We start from the raw sequence: 23,874 nt of genomic DNA on the forward strand, positions 1-23,874 counted from the left end.
CTTTTTAAATAATGATTTGCTTCTCCGGGGGCTTTTTCCTTCCCATATAAAGTTAGTGATTAGTTTTTCCATCCCTTTAAAGAATTATATAAGGAGCTCTGGTAGCATAATGGTTACGAATTGGGCTGCAAACCATAAGGTCAGCAGTTTGAAACTACCAGCTGTTCTGCGGGAGAAAGATGAGGCTTTCTGCTCTCAGAAACCCTGGACAGGGTCACTATGAGTCGGAACCGACTCCACGGCACATAACCACCACCACCACCAAAGAATAATATTGGAATCTGGATTGGAGTGACATTATATCTATAGTTTACTGTGGGTAGTTCTGACATTTTCACAATTTTATATCTTCCTATCCATGAGCTCTGGTAGCGTAGTGATTATGAATCGGGCTGCTAATGCAGGGTTAGCAGTTCGAAATGAACTACTAGTTCTGAGGGAAAACGATGAGGCTTTCTGCTCCGGTAAAGATTTACAGCCTCGGAAACCCTGGACAGGGTCACTATGAGTCGGAACCGACTCCACGGTACAATAGCTACAACAATCCATGAGCATGGTAAAATTCCTCTTTTTCTGCAGGTCTATTTTGGTTTCTTGTAGTAATGTTTTGTAGTTTTCTTTGTATAGGTCTTTTGTTTCTCTGGTTATTTCTAACTATTGTCATCTTTTGGGTGGCTATTATAAATGCTATTTTTTTTTTCTTGATGTCCTTTTCAGAGCTCTCTTTATTAGTGTAAAGGAATCCAACTGATTTTTGTATGTTGATCTTGTACCCTGCCACTTTGCCAAATCTATCAATGAGTTCCAATAATTTTCTTGCAGTGTCTTTGGGATTTTCTAAGTATAAAATCATGTCATCTGAAGATAGACTTTTACTTCTTCTTTGCCAATTTGAATGCCTTTAATTTTCCTTTCTTGCCTTGTAGCTCTGGCTAAGACTTCAAGCACAATGCTGAACAGGAGTGGTAATAAAGGGTATCTTTGTCTGGTTCCTGTTCACCAGGGGAATGACCAGTTTCTCACTGTTGAGAGTGATGTTGAGTGTTGGTTTTGTATATATGCCCTTAATTATATTGAGGAATTTTCCTTCTGTTCCTATTTTGTTGAGAGTTATTATCAGGAATGAGTGTTGGATTTTGTCAGTTGCCTTTTCTGCATCAATTGATATGATGATGTGATTTCTTTTTCCCTTTGTTTTATTTATGTGGTGAATTACATTGGCTGTTTTACTAATATTGAACCATACCTGCATACCTGGCATGAATCCCATTTGATCATGATGCATTTTAAAATATATATATATTTTGGATTGTATTTTGTTGAGAATTTTTGCTTCAATGTTAGAGATATTGGTCCATAATATGCTTTCTTTGTGATGTCTTTGCCTGGTTTTAGTATCAGAGTTGCGCTTATGTCATAAAATTAATTTGGGAATTTTCCATCCTTTTCTATATTATGGAATAGTTTGAGTAGAAGTGGTCTCAGCCCTTCTCTGAATATTTGTTAGAATTCACTAGTAAAGCCATCTGAGTCTGGGCTTTTGTTAGTTAAGAGGTTTTTTTGACTTGATCTATTTCTTCTCTTGTTATGGTGGTGGTGGTTATGTGCCATGGAGTCAGTTCTGACTCATAGTGTTACCAAGGCTGTAAATCTTTACAGGAGCAGAAAGCCTAGTTTTTTTTCCACAGAACGGCTGGTAGTTTCAAACAGCTGACCTGTGAGATTAGCAGCCTGACTGAGAGATTAGCTGCCCAACTCATAACCACTACACTATTAGAGTGTCTTTCTCTAGTTATAGGCCTGTTCAAGTTTTCTATTTCAGCCTGTGTTAGTTTAGGTAGGTCTTGTGTTTCTAAAAATGTCCATTTCTTCTAGGTTTTCAAATTTGTTGGAGTACAATTCTAAATAGTTTTCTGTTACTATCCTTTGTATTTCCATTGGTTCTGTCATGACGTCCCATATAATTTCATATTAATGTTACCTGTATCTTCTCTCTTTTTCTAGATTGGCCAATGGTTTGTTGATCTTATTAATCCTTTAAAAGAACCAACTTGTCTTGTTGATTCTTTCTATTGTTTTTCTATTTCACTTATTTCTGCTCTAACCTTTATTATTTATTTTCTTCTGGTGACAGTAGGCTTACTTTACTGCTCTTTTTCTAATTGGTGGAGATATTTGGTTAAAATCTTGATTTTGATTCTTTCTTCTTTGGGGAGGTGTGCGTTTATTGCTATAAATTATCCACTGAGTATTGCTTTTTTTGTGTCCCAAGTCTTGGTGAGTTGTTTTTTCATTCTCATTTAATGAGGATTTTTTTTTTTCATTTTTTATTTGATCTATTACCCAGTAGCTTTTAAGCAAGGTGTTGTTCAATTTGATGCTTTGTAGTATTTTGATGTTTTTTAAATTTATTGAGACTTACTTTGTGGCCTAACAGATGATCTATTTTGGAGAATGTTTTATGTGCACTGGAAAAGAATATATATTGTGCTGTTGTTGGGTAGAGTGCTCTGTATGTGTATATGACGTCCAGGTGTTTGATTGTGTTGTTTAGTTCTTCTGTATCTTTGTTGAGTCTCTTTCTAGTTGCTCTGCCCTTCATCAAAAATGATGTATTAAAATTTCCTCATTATTTCATTTAATGCTTAAGTTGTCCCAGATTTAGTCAATGAGAACCTTTTCAAGATAACTGCTGTGGCTTTTTTCCCATATAGCCAAGAATATTTGAGCACTGCTTTACTTTCTGGTGCAACAAAATGTTCCAAGATCATTTTGCAATATCCAAGTCCCAGCCACAGTCAGTCACTTGCTTTAAGGAACCCTGGTTAATTTTAGTAGAGAACGGTATTTAGTAACCAAGATTTAGGTATTTGCTGTGCTCCTTGCTAACTGGTGTGTCATTACTTCTAAACTCTTTCACTGAACAGAGCTGTGTTTATAGGAGAAAGTAATCATGTGTGTCTACTGCTGCTCAGTGGATTAAGGAATGTGATAATTATTTGGTAACAAGAGCAGATTTGATTGGAGGGCGAGAGAACACTCTGATTAGAAAGGGAGAATGGAAACATGGAATTGGTTGTTGTGCAGTGCTGTCGAGTCGATTCCGACCCATAGCGACCCTGTATAGGGTTTCCGAGGAGCGGTATAGATAACTTGTTTTGTGGTAAAGGGAAGCAGAGAAACTGGAGTGGTACCTGGAAGGGGGAAGGGAAACAATCCAATAGAGGGGGAAATGGATACTTCAGTAGAGGGAAAGCAATGTTCATGAGTGGAACCTTTGTTCTAGTAAGCATAGAAGTTTGTCTTAGATGGAACGGCTCATTTATAGTAATGAGGAAAAGAAAGAGAATGTTTGGGAAACTTTATGTTATACTTAATTTTCCTACGTAAACACGAAGTATGGGAAGGTTGCTGTTGTTGTTAAGTGCCGACATCTAGTCCGTTTCGACTCATAGCGACCTTGTGTAGGGTTTCCGTGGAGCAGCTGGTGGATTTGAACTGCTGAACTGTGGTTCTCAGTTCAGTGCTGATCCTACAGCACCACACCCGGAAGGTTAATGACTGCCAAAAACCACTAAGGAATCATCTGAATTTGGTGGAGTTAAAAATTAAAATTAGTAGCAAAAAGGCTTGCAGAACGACACAAACTGCAAAGACGGGATTGGCAGAAGCCCACAAGAGGGCGCTCGCAGGTCGGTCCCGGATGGCTGAGCATATTTGGATCTTTGAGAGTTTAAAAAAAGGGAGGAGGGGAGGCTCTCCAAGGGAAGAAAACAGTACAAAAAGAGTTCCCTTTTATCCCCACAGAAAGAATATCTAATAAAAAAAAAAATGTATGACCGCTGTGAGCAGGATTCGAACCTGCGCGGGGAGACCCCATTGGATTTCGAGTCCAACGCCTTAACCACTCGGCCATCACAGCCGCGTGCGGCCTCGGCCCTGCGCAACTATAGCTGCCTATCAACGTGCCCGCCTCCCGGAACCCTGCCGTGCTGTCTTGAAATTTCTGTGCGCGTGCGCGCTTACATTCAGCGGCGCTAATAGTGCTTAAGTATCAGCTTCCGCAGCCATGACAGCCTTACTGCTCTCTCTACACGGCACTAACAAAATTATCTCAAATACGAGCCGCCGTATGGTTGAGAGAGAAAGAGCGCCCACTTCATCATGAGTCTTGGTCTTCAAGAGGAAACCTTCTAAAAGTGCACAGATACGCAAGTTCATACAGGGACTGGTTACCTTCTAAAAGTGCACAGATACGCAAGTTCATATAGGGACTGGTTTGGTAAGAAGAATTTTTCAACAGGCACAACCTTCAGGAATGGAAACGCGTTCTCTCCGCAGCAATAATATACTTCTTTATGTTAGTGCAGGCACCGCTGGGATTCGAACCCAGGATCTCCTGTTTACTAGACAGGCGCTTTAACCAGCTAAGCCACGGCGCCGGCAGATCATGGGGTGCGTCTAGGGATAGATCAGCTGATAATGAGTGCCTGTACAGGGGATTTGAATAATTCTTGCAGTGTTAACGCGCCCCACCCACTGTTCCTTCTCCGACACTTTTGGAGACCAACATTGATTATGAATGGTCACACTACCTCACTCACGTTCTTTGTTTCTTAGACACCAAGGTTGACCTTAAGAGCCCTCTCCTGTGTTGAAGAAGCTAGACTTTCTACTGCCTCAGAACAGAACACCCAGATGGCTAAACGAGGGGCCTCTCCTGCCTGTAGCCCATGTTTGGAGCTCGCAGAAGCCTTTGGCTACAAGTTGCTTCTCATATTCTCCTTGAAAGTGTAAACCCAGCTGCAGAACTGTTTTGATGTGTAGGGTTTGAGTTAGCTGTAGATCTAGCAGGCTAAGGAATGGCCTTCAGCTGCAAAGTGTGGGGAGAAAAGGAATGGGGGCCATCAGGAAATGGAATAGCCCACCCTCACAGCCTTCTGGGCAGACAGGTGATCTTACAGCATCCATAGTTTCCCCTTGCCCAACCACCAAACTTTATTCCACAGAGTCCTGTTTTGTTTTTTTCTTTTTGTATTAAAAAATAACAGACACAATTATCAAAAACACAAATGCCATTGGTAGAGGGTACAGCTGAGAACACTGGGTCCCATCTGAGGGGCAGCACCAGGGACTCCATGGTCCACCAACCTCCCCCACACTGGAGCAGCTAGGGGTCTGAACCCCAGGGGTCCTGCTTGGGCCTTAGGCCCTCCTTCTCCTCTCTTCCTTCCCTCTGGCTTATGAGGAGGTGGGAGAGAGGCCTGTCTCCCCCAATAAATAAGTGCATCCCCAACCCTCAGGGACAGGGACTTGGGCTCAGCTGGAATTTGGAGAGACCACTTCAGCAGCTTGGCAGCAACCTTATCCTGGAGAGATGACTCTTCACCAGGGTGAGGGAATTGAGGTTCCTCTGGGCTGGGCTGAGTTCCACATTCTCTGTTCCCTAAGAGTCCAGGAGGCAGCCCCTGGGCTGGTGACGGGGGTCCGGCCCCCTACAACAGGTAAAGCTGGGCAGTTTCCTATTGGTTGGTCCGGCCACATGAGTTCTGAGACTTGGGACATAGAGGAAGGAAGCCTCTTCTAGACTCCCAGAGTGACCCCCAAGTAGAGTCTAGCTGGTGCCGTTTTCTGGGGCAGGTAAGGCTGAACTGGATGAGCTCTCACCTTGTTCCTCTTCCTCCATGGCCAAGTCCTGAGAGCTTGAAACCCTGGCTCCAACCTCACCTCCACCCTCTCCCACGCCTCCTCTGCCCTCACTACCACCACCACCCTCGCCTCCGCCTTCTTCCATGGGCTCCAGCCCCAGTACATCCAGCTCCGAGAAAAGTGCGTCATCAGGATGGCCTGGGTCTTGGGTGCTGCTACCACAGTCCACACAAGCCTTGTGAAGGAAGAAAGGGGACAAGGGAGTCAAGCAGGGTCTTCACTGTTGACCCACTAGTGCCTGGCTTCAGCTTCACCCCCAGCCCAAAGGTGCTCCCAAAATACACTCCCAAGAAACCCCAGTCCACATAGATATACATTGGAAAGAGGCCTCTGGTGTCCAGCAAGATTGGAAAATGCTTTGTACCCTATACCCAGACCCACTATAGGCCCACTGTAGGGACAGTTACAATGAGCACAGGTAGATTCAGAGAAGTCCTACAAAAACTCATGTGGTTTAACACGACATCAATCAGCAGCAAGCTTAGTGGCATTAACTAATTTCAGAATTCACGTTAGGATCTGTCCTGGGACTATATCCTTTTCTATGCGAGTTTAATTCTTTCTTCTCTCTCCCCGGTCTGGACTTTTCCTCTCACCATCACATCAAGGGCGCGAGGCAGCTGGCCCTTCCGGACCCAGGAGTGCACAGCACCCAATTCCCGTCTCTGGTCCTCTGAGAAACGAGGTTGCTGCTTCTGCATGGCCCGGAGTCGCTCTCGGTCCTTCTTCAGCACAGAGGCCATGTCCCTATCCAGGAAAGAAGTACCGAGGCTAGATGTCAGAACTCGGGCCAGGACTCAAGAATTTGGCATAGATTCTTCTTCTGCCAACAAAACTCCCCACCCACTACCCTCCACTCCTCCCGGAACCAGGGCTCAGAGACAGAAAAACTTCCCTCACCCTGAAAGGAACTAGCCATGGGCCTCCAATGAACCAGGAGTAGGAAGGGAATCCTAGGGCAAAGCCAGCCCCGAAGAGGAAAAACCCAAGTTCAGCTGGGAAGTGAGGGCAGGCTAGCTTCCCCACCAACTGTGAAGCGAGGGCAGAGGGGACCTCTGGAACTCCTCACCTGGAGGGCACCTGGTAGGTCATCATGACATGCTGGTCAGCGTTGGCCATGAGCAGCCAGATGGGATCTTGAAGCACATACTTAATGACCTGGTCCCCAGGCTCAGTCCTGCCCTTGGCCGACCCTGCCTCAGCCTCAGAAGAGTCCACGCTCCCGAAGTACTTGCTTGTGTGGCTGCTCTGACTGCTGCCTGTGAAGGGAGGCAGGCACAGTCAGGAAGGCCAGCATTCCCCACCCCACTTTGGAGCCTTAGAAGGTCTCCCCCTCAAAGGTCACATGCCCATGCTGCTCGGCCAAGATGAGGCCTAGCCTCCCGACTCCCCAGTCACTGGCCTGCCCTTGGGCACTCACGAGTGATGCTGGCTGAGGTGCTGCCCTCCTCGTGGGAGCCTGAACCAGACCCAGAGCCCATGCCAGAGCCTAAGGAACCCGAGGCAGCAGAGCCTGTGCCTGAGCGTGAGTCCTCTTGTAGCAGCAGCTCCAGCAGGTCACTGGAACCCGACAGTGCATCCTGATTGGAGGACTCAGTCACCTCCACCTGGAGAAGGGTGACAAGGAGTATTTAAGGGATCAACACCTAGGCTTCTCAACTGCTTCCGCTGGCAATGGGGGCACCAACCCAAGTGGTCCCTGTTCCCTAGTCCATGACAGGATGAGAGAGAAGATAGCTGTGGAGACACAGAGGCATGACATCGGCCTCCTCCAAAGGAGCAGATGGACTCTCCGAAGTTTTGAGATGTCCTTGACAACTGTCAAATTGACAGGATTATCCCCACTTCACAGATACAGCAGCTGATTTCCACCAGAGTCCCAACTTGCAACACCATTTCTTAAGAAATTAAGACAGCAACCAGACAAAAGGCAGGGAGAAAGGGAGTCGGGAAGAGCAAGGTGGGTGACAGACTAGAGTAGCCCCATGGTAGGTGCCGGTGTTAGAGGGCAGTGACGGCTGAGGGGGGCATGCTTACCAGTCTGCCCTCTGGCTCCAAAACCTCCTCGTTGGGAGGGGGGGGCCCAGCACTGATCCCAGGGTCTCCTGCAACAGCACCCCCTTCAGCACGTGGGGGCTCCTCAAACTGCAGCAAATTTAGCTGGAGAGGGGAGCTGCATCTTGAATTGAATAACGGCGAGTCTGGACGGTGGAGAGGGCTGAGGGGTAGCGGGGGCAAGGACGGAGAAGGGGAATGGGAGGCAGGGGTGGGAGGCCCCTCAGCAGGGGTCTGGGGTACTCCATAGGGATAGCTGGAGGGATTAGGGAACAGATAGTTAGGGAGCACCAAGGCCACCATTGGAGTTACTAGGGGGGCAGGGAAAGCAGTAGGGGGCACAGAAGTAGGGGTAGGGGGCAGAGATTGAGGGTCTCCCCTGGGGGAGAATACTGAGAGAGGATAGGGCTGGACCATAGCTGAGAAGGGAGTAGTGGCTGATGGCGGGGGCCAGGGGGCAGATGGTGGTGCAGGTGAGGAATGGGAGACATAGCAGGGGGCTTCGGGCCGGGAGGTCTGGTGGTGGCGTGAGCGCTTGGCTTTGGATCGGCAGTGGTGTCGCCGGCCATGGGGGACGGGGCCATGGTGGCAGCCTGTGGGGAGAGACTAGGGTTAGTGAGGACCTCAGCCTAATGGGAAGCTGCCCTGACATTGACCAGGGAAGGAGACAGGCAAAGGCCCCACATACTATTTGGCCTCTCAGCCCAGAAGAGATGTAAGGAGGTGAGGGAACCTTCAGGGAAGAATCACAGGAGACAGGGACAGGGGGGTTTATTGAGAATGGAAAGGTTACATGAGGGGTCATGGGAGCGTGCAGTAAACAGGCACACTGGCAGATGGGAGGAGTCAGCGTGGGTCCATAGATGAAGAGGCAGGTGGCTCTGGTCCATCCACCAAAGTCACATTGGCACTGCCCGCCTGAGCGCTACCTTCTGCCGGTTGAGGCCATGCTCTGTCTAGTTCTTGACCAGTGAAGAGTGGGTGGAAGGCAGAGGGGCAGAAAAGCCCAGTCCTGCAACCACCTGCAGAGGACACCTTCCATCCACCCTCGGGGTGTTGGCCCAGTCCTCTTTGCCTGCCTTTGACTCAGAGTCTATGCGAATCTCTTAATCAGCAACTGGGTCTTAGTGAGAACTTCCTGCCCCTGCCCCAGCAAGGGTTGAGCAGGGCACTTCTGTCTACCTGCCTCAGTGTCAGCCCCCAGTCAGCCCTAGAACCGCAACCTAGCACTAAGAGGCTAGCAAGAAGTCTGTCCCTAGGCAGGGCTCTGCTGGTTGTGATAGCATCAGCCTGAATCCTTGATGTGGAAACATTTCCTTGAAGCCCCCTAACGCCCCCAACAGTCTAGTCCTAGAATGAGCAGAAAGCAGGTTTAGGGAGGTCTTGGGTGGCTACCTCGCTCGCCAGGGGTCGATGGTGCCATGGAGGAGCTGTCCAGTACACGCAGCCTGCCAAGATCCCGGAAGCGGCTGAGGAAGGCCTGCTCCTCCTTCTGTGTGTGCAGGGACAGCACGGCCTTGGTCAGGCCCACTGGGCGGTAGGCATCTGGGGCTGGGTCAGGGGCCACTGTGGGGCTGGGAGCTGGGCTAGGGGTTGGGCCCGTGGCCAGGCCAGGCAGTTCCTCCATCATGATGATGTCTGAGGAAGAGGAGATGAGGGAAGGTCACCTCAGGGCTCAATACACCTACACCATTCCCTCCCTATCCAACACACTAGCCAATCCCTGGCCCTGAACTCGACATCCATTTCTTGGTCACCTCCTTGCCAAGGGATGCTGGCCCAGGGCCCTCTCTTCTACACAAGCTGTCCCAGGAGGAGAAGATGATACTGTTTTCTCCAGTGACTGCTACCTTGCGAGGAAGTCCTCCCTGAGATGACACCTCTATTCTTCTTGTTGAAAGGGAAGAAGCCCACCCCCTGACCTTCCCTTACTCATTTTCCCTCACCCAAAGACCCTGCCACTTTAAGGGGCACTCAGCATTCCTACAGAATCTCTGTGGGCAGCAGTCTGAAGCTGAACCCTGCACCCAGCCTCTATGTACTTTACCCAGTAGCAATACAAAAAGTAGGATGGGGAAAAGGCAAAGCAGGAAAGGATAGCAGGGGTGGAAAGCAAGAAGCATAGCCCCAAAGGGAGATGGGAAGGCAGATGGGAGAGCTCTGGCTGAGGGACCACTGATGCCCGGGCACTGCCCCCCTTACTCCATACCCATACCCGACTCCGGGGGCTTCTTGTCTCCCACATGGACGATGGTGGAGCTGAAGCTACACTGACTGGTGATGGAGACCACGCTCTCCGCCTTATTGGCCAGGGTGAGCGGGCTCAAGGTGCCTCCCACTACTGGCTCCTTCCGCGGGGCGGCCCCCTCCCCAGACAGCACTGCCGCCAATGGATCTGTGCAGAGAGATGGTGCCAGTTACCATCCCCCCCTCCAAAGGAAGGGCAGGAGAAGGGACCCCAGGGAGGAGGTGGACGGGCTGGCAGGAGGTGGAGGGTGGCGAACAGGAGGCTTGGGAGGGGGGCAGGGCAGAGCAAGGTAGGGACCCCAAAGGCAGAAGTGTGGCAACACAAGGCCCCCTGGGGGAGTGGGATCGGAGCATGCATTGGGTCATTACCTTTCTTGGCCCCCACAGAGATGGAACCTGTCCTCTGCTTGTCGTCATCGGAGGCAGAGGAGGCGGTGCAGGAGGAGGAGGAGGCACACTTGCGCTTGGCTGTGCTGGGGATGTTGCAGCTCTCCAGGTACCTGGAGTTGCACCACATTAGCATGAAGGCAGGGCCTGGGGTGGGCTGAAGGCAGGCAAGGCCTGGGGTGGGCCAGGGGCAGGGCCCAATGACAGAGATGCCAGGCAGGCCTTACCTGAGGATGCTGTCCAGGCAGTTAATCTGCTGGTAGGAGCAGGTAGAGGCATCTTTCCTCTCTGCCTCCTCAGGGACCAAAGCTAGTGGGGCATGGAGTCCTGGGGCAGGTGCCACCTCCTGCTCTGGGTCTGGGAATTGGCAGGGAAGGGCCTTGGCCTTGGAAGTACCTGTAGCTGAAGCAAAGAGAGGAAAGATGAATGGCTTGGGGTGAAGATCAGGGATCCCCCAGGTCACTCAGTACAGAACACTGAAAACCTCACCAACTCCAGGGAGGCGGGGCCGGGGTGGAGGTCGGGCCCGAGACTCAATAAAAAGCTGCTGCCCCTGGTGCTTCACAAGATGCACGTCCTTACAGATCTGCTGGAAGGTCACCTGGGGGACACAGCAGGGCATCAGGCAAAATTGGGAGGACTGGGTAGCATCAGGGGCCGAGGGCAAGTAACAAAGTACCAGCACAGGGGGTCACCAAGTGGGAAGGGGAAGAGGAGAAAGGGGAGACAAAGCAAAGAGGCAAAGCTTCTCTGGAATTGGCAAGGCAGAAGCAGAGATGGATAGGGGAAGGGGAAACCGAGAGGAGGAGTTTAAGAAAGGGTCACTCACAGGGGGAGGGGCAGGAGGCCCAGGTCCCTCAGCATCACCTCCGTTGCTATCACTGGAGGAGCCAGGGCTGAGGAGAGGGCCTGGGGAAGTCACAGGACCGACTCCACTGAGCCCCGTGGGACTGAGGCTATGCACAGGCTGAGACAGAGAGGGGCAGACAGATTAGATCTCTATAGCCCTATTCCCCAGCCCTTCCTCACCCCTAGGCGGCCTCCTCTCAACTCTTACCTGTAACAGCAGATGGTGGATTTGCTCTGATAGCTCCTGGACATCAGGGTCCAGGGAGAGAACTGGGCTGGGGGCCGGAGGAGTGAACACATCCTCATTCAGGGGTGCCCTGTGGGTGGGGAAGGATGAGTTTAGTCTTATACTCAGTCCTGCCTCCTCTTGCACAATCCCACCCTATCCTGCATGACCCACTTACGTGCGTACTTTGTGGCGCCCCAATACAAAGGCCACCTTGCGACTCCAGGGGTGCACAAAGCCGGCCCAACTTGTGTCCATGGTGATGTACTCCCCATTACGAGCGCAGAAGCGAATAGGAGAGTGGTCAAAGGGCTGGCCCGCCAACTGGAGAACTGGTAGGAGTGGGAAATGAGATGGAGAGTCAGTGAAAGGGAGAACCGGGTAAGGTGAAGTCACCCACTAGAGGTCCAGGAGACCAAGACACCAACACCCAACACAAGGGCAATTATTAAGAAGCCCCGGGTACCAGTGGGGAAACAGCAGGGTAAGAGGAACTCACTCTTCTTGTGGATGGCCAGCATGAGGGGCCGGTCCTCAGGATGTAAGAATAGGAGCACAGGGGCCCCTAGGAGGTCCTGCGGTAGGTAGCCCAGCAGTGGGGCGGCTCTGAAATGAGAAGAAGCATTAGAGCGGCCATGGTCCCAGCCCTGGCCAACCCCCTTACCTCTGGGTCCTGTCCTCACCTCTCATCCACATCCTGGAAGAGGCAGCTAGGGGTGTGCCGAGTAGTGAAAATCCTTTTGTCAGGAGGGATCCGAGGAGCTGAGGCAGAGAAGATATGGCCATTAGGTTTCACCCAGAATGGTCTAGCTCCTTAGCTCTCCATTCTGTCTTGGGCCTATGCCTACAGAGATGGTATGAACATTCTTAAACCTTGTACCAAGAACCAAGTAGAACCAAAAACCAAAACACTCTTCTTTACCCTCTCCAGCTTGGGGCTCTCAGCCAACTCTATATCTAAGAGGGCTCAGATCCTATGCAATAGAATATCTTCTGTCCCAAAATTCTAAGGGTAAGGAATGCTTCCCAGGCCTAGCTCCCTCCTCTCTCCCAACCTAGAGAAGATATCCATCCCATACACCCTCACCAGGGCAAGTCCAGGGTCAGCCCACCTTCATAACCCGAGTGAATGCGCTCTGCGATGAGTAGGCAACATGGCTGTGTGGGGGCCCCATCCGAGACCCGGATCTTGGTCACATATGGAGTCAGGCGGAATGGTTGGTACCGAGGTCCTGGATCCCGGTCCGGACCTCCACTAGCAAGGGAAAAGAGACAAGGAACTTTCAATGTACACCCATCCACGCCTCCAATCTCAGAGTCCAAGCTCACAGAAGAGGCAAAGGAATGGGAGGAGCGGGGTGAGAGGAGGGAAGAACTTGCTCCCACCACCTCCCACCTACCTGATACGGCAAAAGACAGACTTTTCCTGGGTGAAGTCCTTGAGGCCAGAACCTGGGACAGACCAAAAGGGTGGTGAACACAGTCGTCCACTCCCCCCAGGCTGAGAAGAACCCAGCAAGGGAGCCTAAACCCTAGCTTCTCACCCTAGGACTGCTCCTTCCTCCCCACCACGTCCCTAGGCATCTCACCTGCTGAGGCCCCAGTGCCCCAGGTGGGCAGGCGAGATGGAACAGTGGAACCATAGAACACGCCCACATCCTGGGGTGCCAGGAGCTCTGAGAAGCGGGCGCCCCGGAACACATCCTGCTTGCAACGAAGCAGGACCCCTGCCTGCTCCGAAATGTAGACAATGCGGCCTGTCAGGAAGGAGACTGCCACCGAGAAGGTATCCTGGGCAGGAGGATGAGAGCAAGAACAGGTTTAGGAGTGCAGAGAGTGGTGCTGAGGTGTGTCAGGATGGAGAGGTTGGGCGCTACTAACCTGGTTTCGAAGTGTGTACTCAGACGTGATGTGCTCCAGCTCCTCCAGGGTGTAGACGGACATGTCCATGGAACACGGCTCACTCTCTTCCAGGCTCCACTGCTGGTAGTATTCCTGGTTGGCTGTGTGCGTATGAGGGAGTTAGGGGCAGATCCACCAGCCCATTACCTGGCCACTGCCTTCATTGGAAGCACCACTCACCCTGCACCTGCTTGACACAGGCCAGTGCGTACTGGAGTGTAGCGAGGGTCCCAGAGCGGCCCTTGCCCCGGCGCTCTGGTGGCAGTCGAAGCTTGAGCTCCCGCAGCGCTGTCATGAGTTCCTTCTGGGTCCTCGCTCGGGCTGACTGTTCACTGCTGCAGGGCCAGATGGGAAAGAGAGTGACCAATGTTACCCCAGGGCCTGGCCCAGAACCCCAGCCCTCTCTGCTAAGCCAACGAACCTGCAGCCACTGGTAGATGGGTTATCCTGCTCCGAACTGGCACTTAGAAGGCTGTAGGCAATGGAACTGCTGGGTGGGGATGGGCTCTGAGAATTTGTGCTAGGGAAGAAACAATGGGCCCACATGAGGGGAAGGAGGTCGGCAGTGTGGGAAGTTCAGTCTGCTCACAAGATTGCTCCCAAACCCAGCAACACACACCCTTACACACCTCTTGCTGCTCTCAGTGGTCTCCAGCAGGGCTGAGTCCTTGCCATTGCCAGAGGAAGAGCTATGTGAGCTCCGCTGAGATGCACCCCTAGACTCAGGACCGTTGGATTCATTGCCGCTTGAGCCATTGCTATTAGCATCTGTGTCATCAGCCAGGCTAGGGCCTGGGCAAGGTCGGTGCTGTGAGGGCCCAGGGGATGGGGACCCTCCAGAACAGAAGGCATCCCCAGGCCTGGGATCCCCTCCCCTCTCAGCCCCTTCTAGGGGTCCACTCATGTCTGGGCCATGGGGAGGACAAGAGAAGAAAAGGGATGGTGGAGAGGCCACTACGGATGCACAAGGGGGCCAGGAGGCCTGACTGAGGGAGTGAGGCGGGAAACCTAAGTCTTTGAGAATTGAGCAGTTTGATCACAGCCAGTACCTAGAAAGGGAAACCAGGAAGGAAAATTTGGAGTAAACCAGGCTGCTAAACTCACAGCACCTGCTGGCTTCACTCACACTCTCCTCTGCTTGCCCTCCCACTCGTAAGACTCAGGGCTGGGGCTTGAAATAGAGCCAGAGTAAGGTTTATTTCCTGTCCATGTGGGGGTTGCTGCAGGTAGGAAAGTGCCTCCTTTAGGCCTTCCTCCACATCATCTACTGCGTGGCCTGAATAAGTAGAGGTAAGCAGTCGACTAGGTGGTCTACAGTTACGTGTCTTAAACTGGACACTTCCCAGCCCCAAGCTGTCTTAGGCCCTCACTCTACCAGGGCTCTAAGGCCGCAGAGCAAGGGTGAGCCTGCAGCCTCCTATATTTAGGCCTCCAGACTAATTTTATCCGGGGGCGGTGTCACCCTCGCTGCACATGCGCGCTGACATGCGCGGCCCCACCACGCGCTTCCGCCACCGCCGCCACCGCGGTCGCCAGGGAAACCGACGTCAGCGGCTGAGCTCAGCGGTTGCTGGAGGGACCGCAAGAGAACGGGAGGGACGACCCTCCCCCATTTCCTGGCGGAAGAAGGGTTGGGGTGGGAGGAACGACCGACTCCAACACTGGCAGTTAGGACCAGTTAGGGGTCGTCCACCCCTGACATACCCCAGGCCCTAGACGGCCCAGCAGCAGTATGAAGAGGAGCGTCCCACTGGGGTTCTGAGGGCTGTCCCTGGGCCCCTCAAGGCGAAACACAACTGTCTCGCAAAAGCCTCCCAGCCTGGCTCTTGCCCAGGGCCTCAGTCATTTCTGGCCTCTGCCCCCCACCTCCTCGCTTCCTAGGGGCGACGCCCGCACCTGTAGTCGACAAGTACCCAGGATTCCACACCTGTGGCCCCTAGTTTTGTGGCCTCATGTTGCCTCCCACCTCCCAGTGCAAAGCAGACACCTTCAGCCCTGAGCAGAGGCCCACACAACAATCAGAGGATAATTATTCTCCCCTAGCTCCCCATCCAAGCACACCCCCACCCCAGAGCATTTTCTGAGCGCCAGGAGAAAAGGGAAGGCTGTGGCCAACAACAGGAACTAGCACCGAGAACGGGATGTTCCAGTCCGAACCGGGCTGACATCACGACCGGCGGCACCTGGCCAGAGATTGGAGGGGGTAGGGCGGGGAGTGCCAAAAGTCTGAAGGGGTCCTGGTGCCGGGCAAAATCTGGGACCCCCAGTGACAAGGAAAGAAACAGGGGACATTACGCAGAGGATCGAGTGTGGGGTCAGGAGGGTTTGGAGGCAGGGGGCTGGGGGTGGGAGGGTGAAGATGGACAAGCAAAACTGGAGAAAGGTAAGCCAGTCAGGGGTGCAGACATGCAGTGCAGGGGGTTGAGGAAGAACACCTAAGTCCCCATGAGCAAATAAGCGGTGAGCAGAGGCAAGGAAGGATTTGTGTGCCGGGTGAGTTGGAGGACAAAGATAAGACTCTGGGTCAGAAACCGACTCTAGAGTGGCCCCCAAAATGCCTACCTGGCCGCACGAGCTCCCTTCTAGCTGCCTGCCTGCCACCGTTCCAGCTCGCATCGGAGTAAAAGCTCTGCGGGGCCGGGAGGCGGGTTGCATAATGCCAGACACTGCCCCCGATTGGCCCCCGGCCGGCAGAACCGCAGGCCCCGCCCCCGATTGGCTGGGGATCCCATCTCAGCATCTGATTGGCTACTGGTCCCCACTGAGGTCAGGGCTGTGTCACACACACGGGCGCACGTGGATCTGGGTGCTGGCACCCGCTGAAGAGCCCGAGAGACACCGCCCAACCAATGGGCGCAGGACGCCTTGCACAGGGAATAATGAAAGGGAAACGAGGGGATTTAAGCTGCCTCTCTGTAAGAAAAATGTCTGGCCCACAGTAGGTGTTCAAGAAACGTCTATTTCCTGGACTGTCCAGCCTTGCATAATAGGACACCTTGGTCTTGCCAGGGCTGAGGGAAAGGAATGTAGACCCTGGAGGAGGGCCATGTTGAAGGAGAAGGCTGGTTCCTTGGGGACTGCGGGGAGAGAGAGAGACAGAAACCTGGCTTGGCCTTTCCTGGATTTCCCTCCTGACCCTTGCCATCATATTGCAGATGCCCCTTTACCGAACTCCTTCCTCTTACACTTGAAATCCTGCCCACAGCTGGGAAGAGGGTAAATTGAGTGTCCACATGTGACGCATGGGGATAAACAATGAAAGGGCCAGATAGAGCCAATTGAAGCCTCTGAAAGGAAAACCATGGCAAGAGCTGTGTAACCAATCAGAGAAAAGGTCTTCAGGGCTGCCTAAGTGTGTCTAGTGTAGAGCTTCTCTTCTGCAGACGTAGCCACCCACCGTTAGGGCTGCTCCAAAAGTGGGCACAAGGAAGCCAGAGTTACCAGTTAGTGGGGGTGGCTGGAAGAAGAAGCTAATTGGGCCCTGGGCACAGAATGGTGGGTGACACAGCAGAGGCCATATCTGTTTCATTCCCTGTATCCCCAGCACCCAGGTCAGAACTTGGCACATGGTAGGTGATCATATTGTCGTTAAGAAGAAGAAATAGTAATACGGGAAAGAGTCTCAGCAATGGAGAAGGGGCTGGATTTAAAAAAAAATTAAGTGGAGGGGAACAGAGCACTGCAGCCTAGAAAGAACAGGGGTTTGATTGGGGTGAATAAAATGCCAGGCTGGGCCCAGAAAAGCTTCATTACACAGCCTCTCCCACCTGATTTCTAGGACAGTGATGAGTAGAAGGAGCCTTGGTGGCACAGAGCATTAAGCATTGGGTTGCTAATCCACCAGCCATTCTGAAAGAGAGAGATGGGGCTGTCTACCCCCATATAGATTCACAGTTTCCCAAACCCGAGTTCTGGAGCAGTTCTACTCTGCCCTGTGAGGGTCGCTGTGAGTGGGAATCAACTTAACTGTAGTGGCAGTGATGAGTAGTACCTCTCAGGGCTCCCTGGATGTGGGCGGCAATGAAGAGGCCCCCAAACTGCTGCTGACATCATCAGCTGTGGGAACTCTCCCGCTCACTGTCACATGGCTTAAGCTTTCCTTAACAATGGTGTTCTCCTTGGGGTGGGGCTCAAAGGAGGACTCAGTAGGAAAACTGCCATACACAGATGTTACAAAATAACCCAGAAAGACCAAAGCAGGAAAACAGGACAACAAAGAATCCAGGAGCCTGCATGCTCAGTCCCTCTCTGAAAATGTTTCCCCCAATTCACATACTTACTGCTCCCCCTCGTCTGTCCCTTGTGTCATTTTCAGACACCTCTTCCCTAGAAACATCCTTTTTCTTCCTCTGCAGCTCTCCTTAGGGATTTAGGCATGATCTTCTTTCCCCAACCTGCCCTCAGTCTCTCCTGACACCGGCAGGCCTTGCCCTCCCAACTCCACCTCCATATCTATCTTTTCCAAAGACAACAGGCTAGCGTTCCAGCAGCCCCCACCTGCTCCCAAGGCCTTGAATGTCCTGCCTCACGGTCCCCACAGTAACCAGGCCCCGCTGCCGTCAATGGAGGAGATAGGGCGGGAGACAGTGGTGATGTCAAAGCGGAGGAAGGAGGCGGGGCCAGGCGGCCGGGAATGTGGAGCTGGGAGGCTGGACAGGCAGCGGTTTGGGAAGCGGCCAGCCCGAGAGGGCGGTGGCCAGCGCACTTGGGAACATCGTGTACTCTTGGCTGGTGGCCCAGGACATGCACCAAGCTTGGGCACCTCCCCCAGCCCAAAGACAGCCTTCCTGTCCCAAAGCCAAGGATTCCTGGAGAGACAATTAGGAGGAAGGGGTCCCCCCCCAACACACATACTAGCTTTCTTTTTCAGATTTGCAGCCACTTTCCCCCTTCTCTTCTTCCTGTAGCTTCCCCCTTTTCCCAAACTACATATTTGCTGGCCCGGTGCCAAACAAAGGCGGGGCGGGGGAGGGGCGGAATTGGAAGCCCAGGTTATGCAAGAGACCAGTACCTTTGCTTCCTCCCAGAGGCCCCCTTAGGTGCCTGAATCTTATGTCACCATAGTAGCAGGGGGGGAGGGGCTGGGAGAAGGAGAATGGGTCTAGGATGAGGAAATCTACTGGTACAGAGCACGTGACCCAGCTAGGGGACTGGATCTTGGGAGAGGAATAGAGGGAAAAATAAGGGAATCTGAACTGCTGCCTGAGGTTAGGGGCAGTGAAATAGGGAGAAAAGCACCAAAAAGATTTGAGAATCTGAGAATAGTTTCCAGCTACAACATTCACATAAATCTCTCACCCTAGCACTGTTGTTTTGTCAGAAAATAAATTAGACCCCTATAACTATCTTCTTTAGCTACCATTTTTTGAAAACATGACCCAGGCATCATGCTAAACACTTTACATAAATTCCTTTTATTTAATTCCCTTAACTATCCCATGAGATGTATATTGTTAACCCTATTCCACTGCAGATGACTAAGGCTCAGAAGTTACTAAACTTGCCTCCACTGTCTGCCTCATATTACTATGCTCTTAGACTGGTAACAAAGGGAGCCTTGGGTTTATATCTGAGTTCTGGAGCGTGCTGTTCTGGCTTCTTACATTCCAGAAGCCTGTGAATATTTATCCAACCTTGAAACTGCATACCAGCACTGGGGAACCTAGTCCTCTCAAATTCTAAGCCAATTCTAAGTTTGTTGTTTGAAACACAGACTCTATTCTCCTCCTTGTGCCCCATCTAGAGACATTCCGCTTGCACTTCCCATGTCCTCTCAATATCATATCCCCAGTCCTTGAGCTCATCCTAGCAACCATCAGCCCCAGTGCTTTCTTAGGAACCCTACTTTCTCACTCTCCCACCTTAAACTCAAGCAACTTTATCCCCATAGTTTGTACCGATAGATACCAGAGCAGCCTGTTGATGCCTCACCACATCTAGGAGATCCGGAAAACACGTGCAAAGGCAATCTGCACAAATCCCAGCCCTATCCTTGCCCCTCGGTTGCTCTCCCACCCCTAGCACGCAAAGATGCCTCTTAGACCCAATTCCTTCCTTTTACACATGGCACAGACACCCAGATACTTGATATAACTGACTCAGGGCCACAAAAACCACACACCAACTCTCTCAAATCACCATGTCAACCCTTTGGTATCCTCCCTCCCGATCTACCATTAGCCCCGCGTCTTTTCTTTCAAGTGCACTGGAAATATCCCCCACCAGCTCATGGGTCCCATCCCTGCACCTTCCTGGGAGCAGAGATCTCAGCTCCTTAAGCGGAGGGCTTCCAATGCCTCCCCTGACAGCATTCAGGGATCCAAGCCTCCTAGGGCTATGAGTGATCAAATGAGAGACGCCCACCACGTTCCTCCAAAGCTGTCTCGAGTTCGCAGCCCTTAGTCTCTACAACTATCAGAGTTCCCACCTCGGCGTTCAAGCAATTGCAGATCGTCTCCACAAACACACATTATTAGCACCCCTCTTGACCAAACACAGCACCCTGGAAAAACCTATACCAACTGTCCCATGCCCATCCGCCAGAAACTTACCGCTTGTCACTCACAGAATTCAATTTCCTTCCAAATTGGGACCACTGCGACTAGGACTGGCTCTCCCAGCCCCGCCCAACGGCCAAATCGCCACGCCCCCTAAGCTCATTGGCCTAAGGGCGCCGACCCATGCCCCGCGCCGCGTGCAGCCGCCCGGCCCCCGTACAACCTCCTTTGGCTCCGCTGGCCACTGTCATCTTCTGATTGGTTCGAATGACAACGGACAGTGACAGTTACACGTGCGGCAACAGCCGCCCCACCACGTTAATTGGAAGCCTGATCGGAAAACACGCCCCCGTCCATTTCCGAAGTTACCATTGGCTGAGGAAACATTTCCCCCGACTCGCATAAATCGGTGACGCAAACGTCAGTCTGGACTTGCAAACTTTCTCATAGGCTGAGACGTCTCGGAGCTGTACAGGACACGTGCCGGAGGGCTCACGCGGCAACTTGTTTACCTAGAAGCTGAGGCTTTTCCTTGACGACGCTCCTACCCAGGGCTTGGAAGTCTGCGCAGGCGTATTGAGTTTGACCTGAACGCAGGCGCAGATGGAAGTGGCGGTGTCGTAGACTAAGGCCTCGGGGGGGAAAAGTGTTGTGCAGGGACCTGGTCGAGCCATCCTGATCATGACAACCACACCCTCCACCTCCGCGCTGGAGCGCCAACCATAGGTCTCCACGGTGCTACGGGAGCTGAAGATGCGAGTAATGGGGTGAAACGGCCTTAAGATCTCAGCACAGCATCATGAAGATAGCTATACTGAAGGTGGTTAACTGCCTCCTGATTGTGTGCTTTCTGTGGGTCACCCCAAGCGCTTTTCACAAATCCCAAGAGGCCGGCTCATTTTCTTACAAATAAGGAGACTGCTACCCACTGTGCGAAGTTAATTACACACTAGTCAGTGGTGGGTCTGACATTTGAACCCAGTTCCGGGACACCAAAGAGAAAGCGAGTTCATAGGATTTGGCAATGCGGGATAATGCGCTGGACCACAATGTCGTTTTGAACCGCAAGGTTCAAACCCACCAGCAGCTCCTCGGAAACCCTAGACACGGTCGCTATGAGTCAGAACCCGACTCTCGATGGCACTTAACAACAGTGGTAAACTAAACCTAAAAGTAGTTGAAGCGGGGAAATCCCTGAAAGTTGTCTAGCATATAGTTGTTGTGAAGTGCCATCGGTTCCGACCCATAGAAACCCTGTATAGGGTTTCCGAGGAGCAGCTGGTAAGCTTGAACTGCCGACCTTGCAGTTCAAACGGTTTTGCAGTCTGGTGCATTAACCCACAGCATAAGCTCTCAATAAATGGTCTAAGTTTTGTTTAATGTGGTCTTATACAATATTTGTCCTTTTGTGATTGACATTTCATTCAGTAGAATGCCCTCCAGGTTCATCCATGTTAAAAAGTGTTTCACAGATTCATTGTTATTCTTTAAGATTGCATATTATTTTATTAGTGGACATTTTTCCTTTTTTTTTGCTATTGTGAGAAATGTTTCAGAACGTGCTGGCTCTGACTCATAACAACCCTGTGCACAACAAGACACTGTCCATAGAACAGAGTGTGAAGCATCCAGCTGATATAAAGTGAGGGGGGGGATGCACAAGAACACCCATACTTGCAGATAGTACCCATTTGACCTGGCATCAATGGCTGGATGATCAGAACACGACTAGAGGAAGAAAGAAGAGGGGGGGAAAAGGAGTAACTCATAATAAGTGGATGAACTTGACCTATGCTTGTGGATGCAGTATGACAAAGGAGCGGACGAATCTCTACAGTGAGGATCATTCCCAACCCCCTTGGTCCACAGGGTTGACAGGGAGGGGAAACTTAGACATTGGCTACCCAAAAATGGGGGACTACAAAGGCAAGAAGTGACTGGCTTACAAGCTTTCAATAGGGAACCTAGCTCCAGAGGATACAGGAAAAGGTAGAATTTCTACTGAATTGTTTCCAATCTGTCTGGATGGGGTTGATAAAAGGTAAGGGATAAAGAACTCCTGTGGTTCAATAGGGAATGATTGCTATCAGGTCTGCCAGTGAGTGTTGGAGAGGTAAATGTAAATGTTTGGTAATAAAAGGAAGGGAGTGGCTGAGTTTGCAGTCCAGGAGCTGAGATCCCTGGAACCATCAAGGGAGAAAGCCTGCCAGACCCTGTCCAGAGAGGCAGTGACACTAGGGATGGAGGCAGAGGCGACAGACAGAAGGAACAGCTGGGGACTCTGGACTCAGGGAGGGAGAGGGGTTGTGTGCTTCTCCATGCTTCCTTGTTCATTGTCCAGCTTTCACATGAATATGAGGTGATTGAAAATACCATGGCTCCTGTGAGGTGCACCTTAGTCCTCAGAGTGACATCTTTGCTCTTTATTATTTTAAAGAGGCCTTTTGCAGCAGATTTATCCAATGCTCTTGTTTCCATTCCTCCTCCTCTCCCAACCCTTCTGAATTTTGCCCTTAGGTAAATGTTGCCCTTTTGATTTCAAATAGTTGACCAATCTGGTTTCTGGGTCATGGAGACTGATGTTCACATGGTCAATTAGTCAGTCCATTGTACTGTTTCCAAGCATCTTCAATTTTCATCACTCATCTTTCCTCCAAACAGGGAGAGATCAATAGTTGCATCAAAAGTAGAATGTGGAACATTGCCTCTGTGGACTATGTTATGTCCCCTGAAACTGTGGTCCTGAGCCCCAAACACAGGAGTTCATTCCCTCAAGGTGTTTGGCAATGTCTAAGAACTTGGAAATTTTCATAACTTTGTCCCCTGTATACTCTACCATATTCATGGATATATTTGCAACAAAGGTAAATACTCGTGTACAAAGATCCTCTTTCAAACCCTTACATATTTGTGGGTATATTCTTACTTTCCCTCAAACACCTGTCAGCCTGAGTGTCTATTCTTGTATCTACCCATATATCACCATTATTACAGGATTGTTTAAATAACAAACAGTATTTACCTCTGTTGGAGTTCTGTTGTGGCACTGTAAGATGAGCACTGGACTGCTATTCACAGAATCAGCGGTTCAAACCCACCAGCTGCTTCTCAGAAACCCTATACAGGGTTGCTGAGTTGGAACCAACTTGAGGACCCTTAAAAACAAGAACATTTACCTTTGTTGTCTTTAACCCATGCACTCCTTCCCATGTACCTCCTATGCTTCCATCATTCTTTTGCCAACCTCCGTCTTATTGCCTTCCCCTTCACCCAAGCCAGTCCCTATAGCCAGTGAATTACTCCCCCTTTGCTCTCACACATGGTAACCAGTATTCCCTTTAGTGTGAAAACCTCCTGATTTCTTAATTGTGGCCTCATACAATACTTATATTCCTCCCCAGTGACCAACTTCACCCAGCATAATGTCCACCAGGTTCACCTATGCTACAAAGAATCTCACAGACTTATCATCGCTCTTCAAAGCTGTGCAGCATCCCACCATGTACATGGACCAAAGTCTGTCCATCCATTCCTCCATTGATGGGTATCCTGGTTGGTTCCATCTTTTTGCCATTGTGACCAGTGCTACGATGAACATGGGTATGTATACATCGTGTTGTGGCTCTTATTCCTTGTAATTGTTGATAGGTATGAATTGATTAATGCCATTTTGCTATGTGTTTTTTTTTGTGGTGATTCTGGTTTCTATGTTATAGCACATAATTTTCTGTGCTGAGTTTGTGGATTTTCTTCGTTGCTGTTATTTAATGTTTACTATATATTTTTGAAGGAGTCTTGGCGTGGCACTGTGGGTTAATGCGCTCGACTACAAAGTCATTTGAACCGCAAGGTCAGCAGTTCAAACTCACCAGTTGCTCCTTGGAAACCCTATACAGGGTTGTTATGGGTTGGAACCGACTTGATGGCACTTAACAACAACAACAACATATATTTCTGATTTTCCTCTTTATTTTGATGAAGTTTATTCATTTTCTTTAAGGT

The 23,874-nt window shown here is 50.9% G+C and overlaps 1 protein-coding gene and 2 non-coding genes across 3 annotated transcripts; all 3 read right to left on the reverse strand.

The window, feature by feature from the left end:
* Positions 1–3,840: 3,840 nt before the first annotated feature.
* TRNAS-CGA lies at positions 3,841–3,922 on the reverse strand. Its single transcript has one exon. It is a non-coding gene; the product is annotated as a tRNA-Ser (tRNA).
* A 446-nt stretch (positions 3,923–4,368) lies between these two features.
* On the reverse strand, positions 4,369–4,442 carry TRNAT-AGU. Its single transcript has one exon. It is a non-coding gene; the product is annotated as a tRNA-Thr (tRNA).
* Positions 4,443–5,614: 1,172 nt separating this feature from the next.
* PER1 (period circadian clock 1) lies at positions 5,615–14,405 on the reverse strand. The gene is made up of 22 exons (XM_006863402.1): positions 14,005–14,405; positions 13,797–13,895; positions 13,556–13,710; positions 13,355–13,476; positions 13,063–13,264; positions 12,874–12,925; positions 12,586–12,728; positions 12,157–12,235; positions 11,973–12,079; positions 11,652–11,805; positions 11,456–11,564; positions 11,228–11,365; positions 10,888–10,999; positions 10,626–10,794; positions 10,381–10,511; positions 9,980–10,159; positions 9,160–9,402; positions 7,747–8,357; positions 7,130–7,316; positions 6,779–6,968; positions 6,306–6,456; positions 5,615–5,884 (listed from the first exon to the last, which is right to left on the reverse strand). Exons 1-22 carry the CDS (start codon positions 14,277–14,279, stop codon positions 5,615–5,617), a joined length of 3,879 nt encoding a protein of 1,292 aa, XP_006863464.1. The 5' UTR covers positions 14,280–14,405.
* Between the last annotated feature and the right edge of the window lie 9,469 nt (positions 14,406–23,874).

This window comes from Chrysochloris asiatica, unplaced genomic scaffold (genome assembly GCF_000296735.1).
Source record: "Chrysochloris asiatica unplaced genomic scaffold, ChrAsi1.0 scaffold00054, whole genome shotgun sequence".
Taxonomy (NCBI): Eukaryota; Metazoa; Chordata; class Mammalia; order Afrosoricida; family Chrysochloridae; genus Chrysochloris; species Chrysochloris asiatica.

Bases quoted from the DNA above. Each gene is read 5' to 3' on its own strand.
- PER1 (XM_006863402.1), bottom strand. From the start codon at position 14,279: ATGAGTGGACCCCTAGAAGGGGCTGAGAGGGGAGGGGATCCCAGGCCT. The intron at 12,236-12,585 runs GTGGGCTGACCC...TCTCTGCCTCAG, and splicing joins CATTCACTCGGGTTATGAAG to CTCCTCGGATCCCTCCTGAC. The intron at 10,512-10,625 runs GTAAGGCCTGCC...GTGCAACTCCAG, and splicing joins TGCCTGGACAGCATCCTCAG to GTACCTGGAGAGCTGCAACA.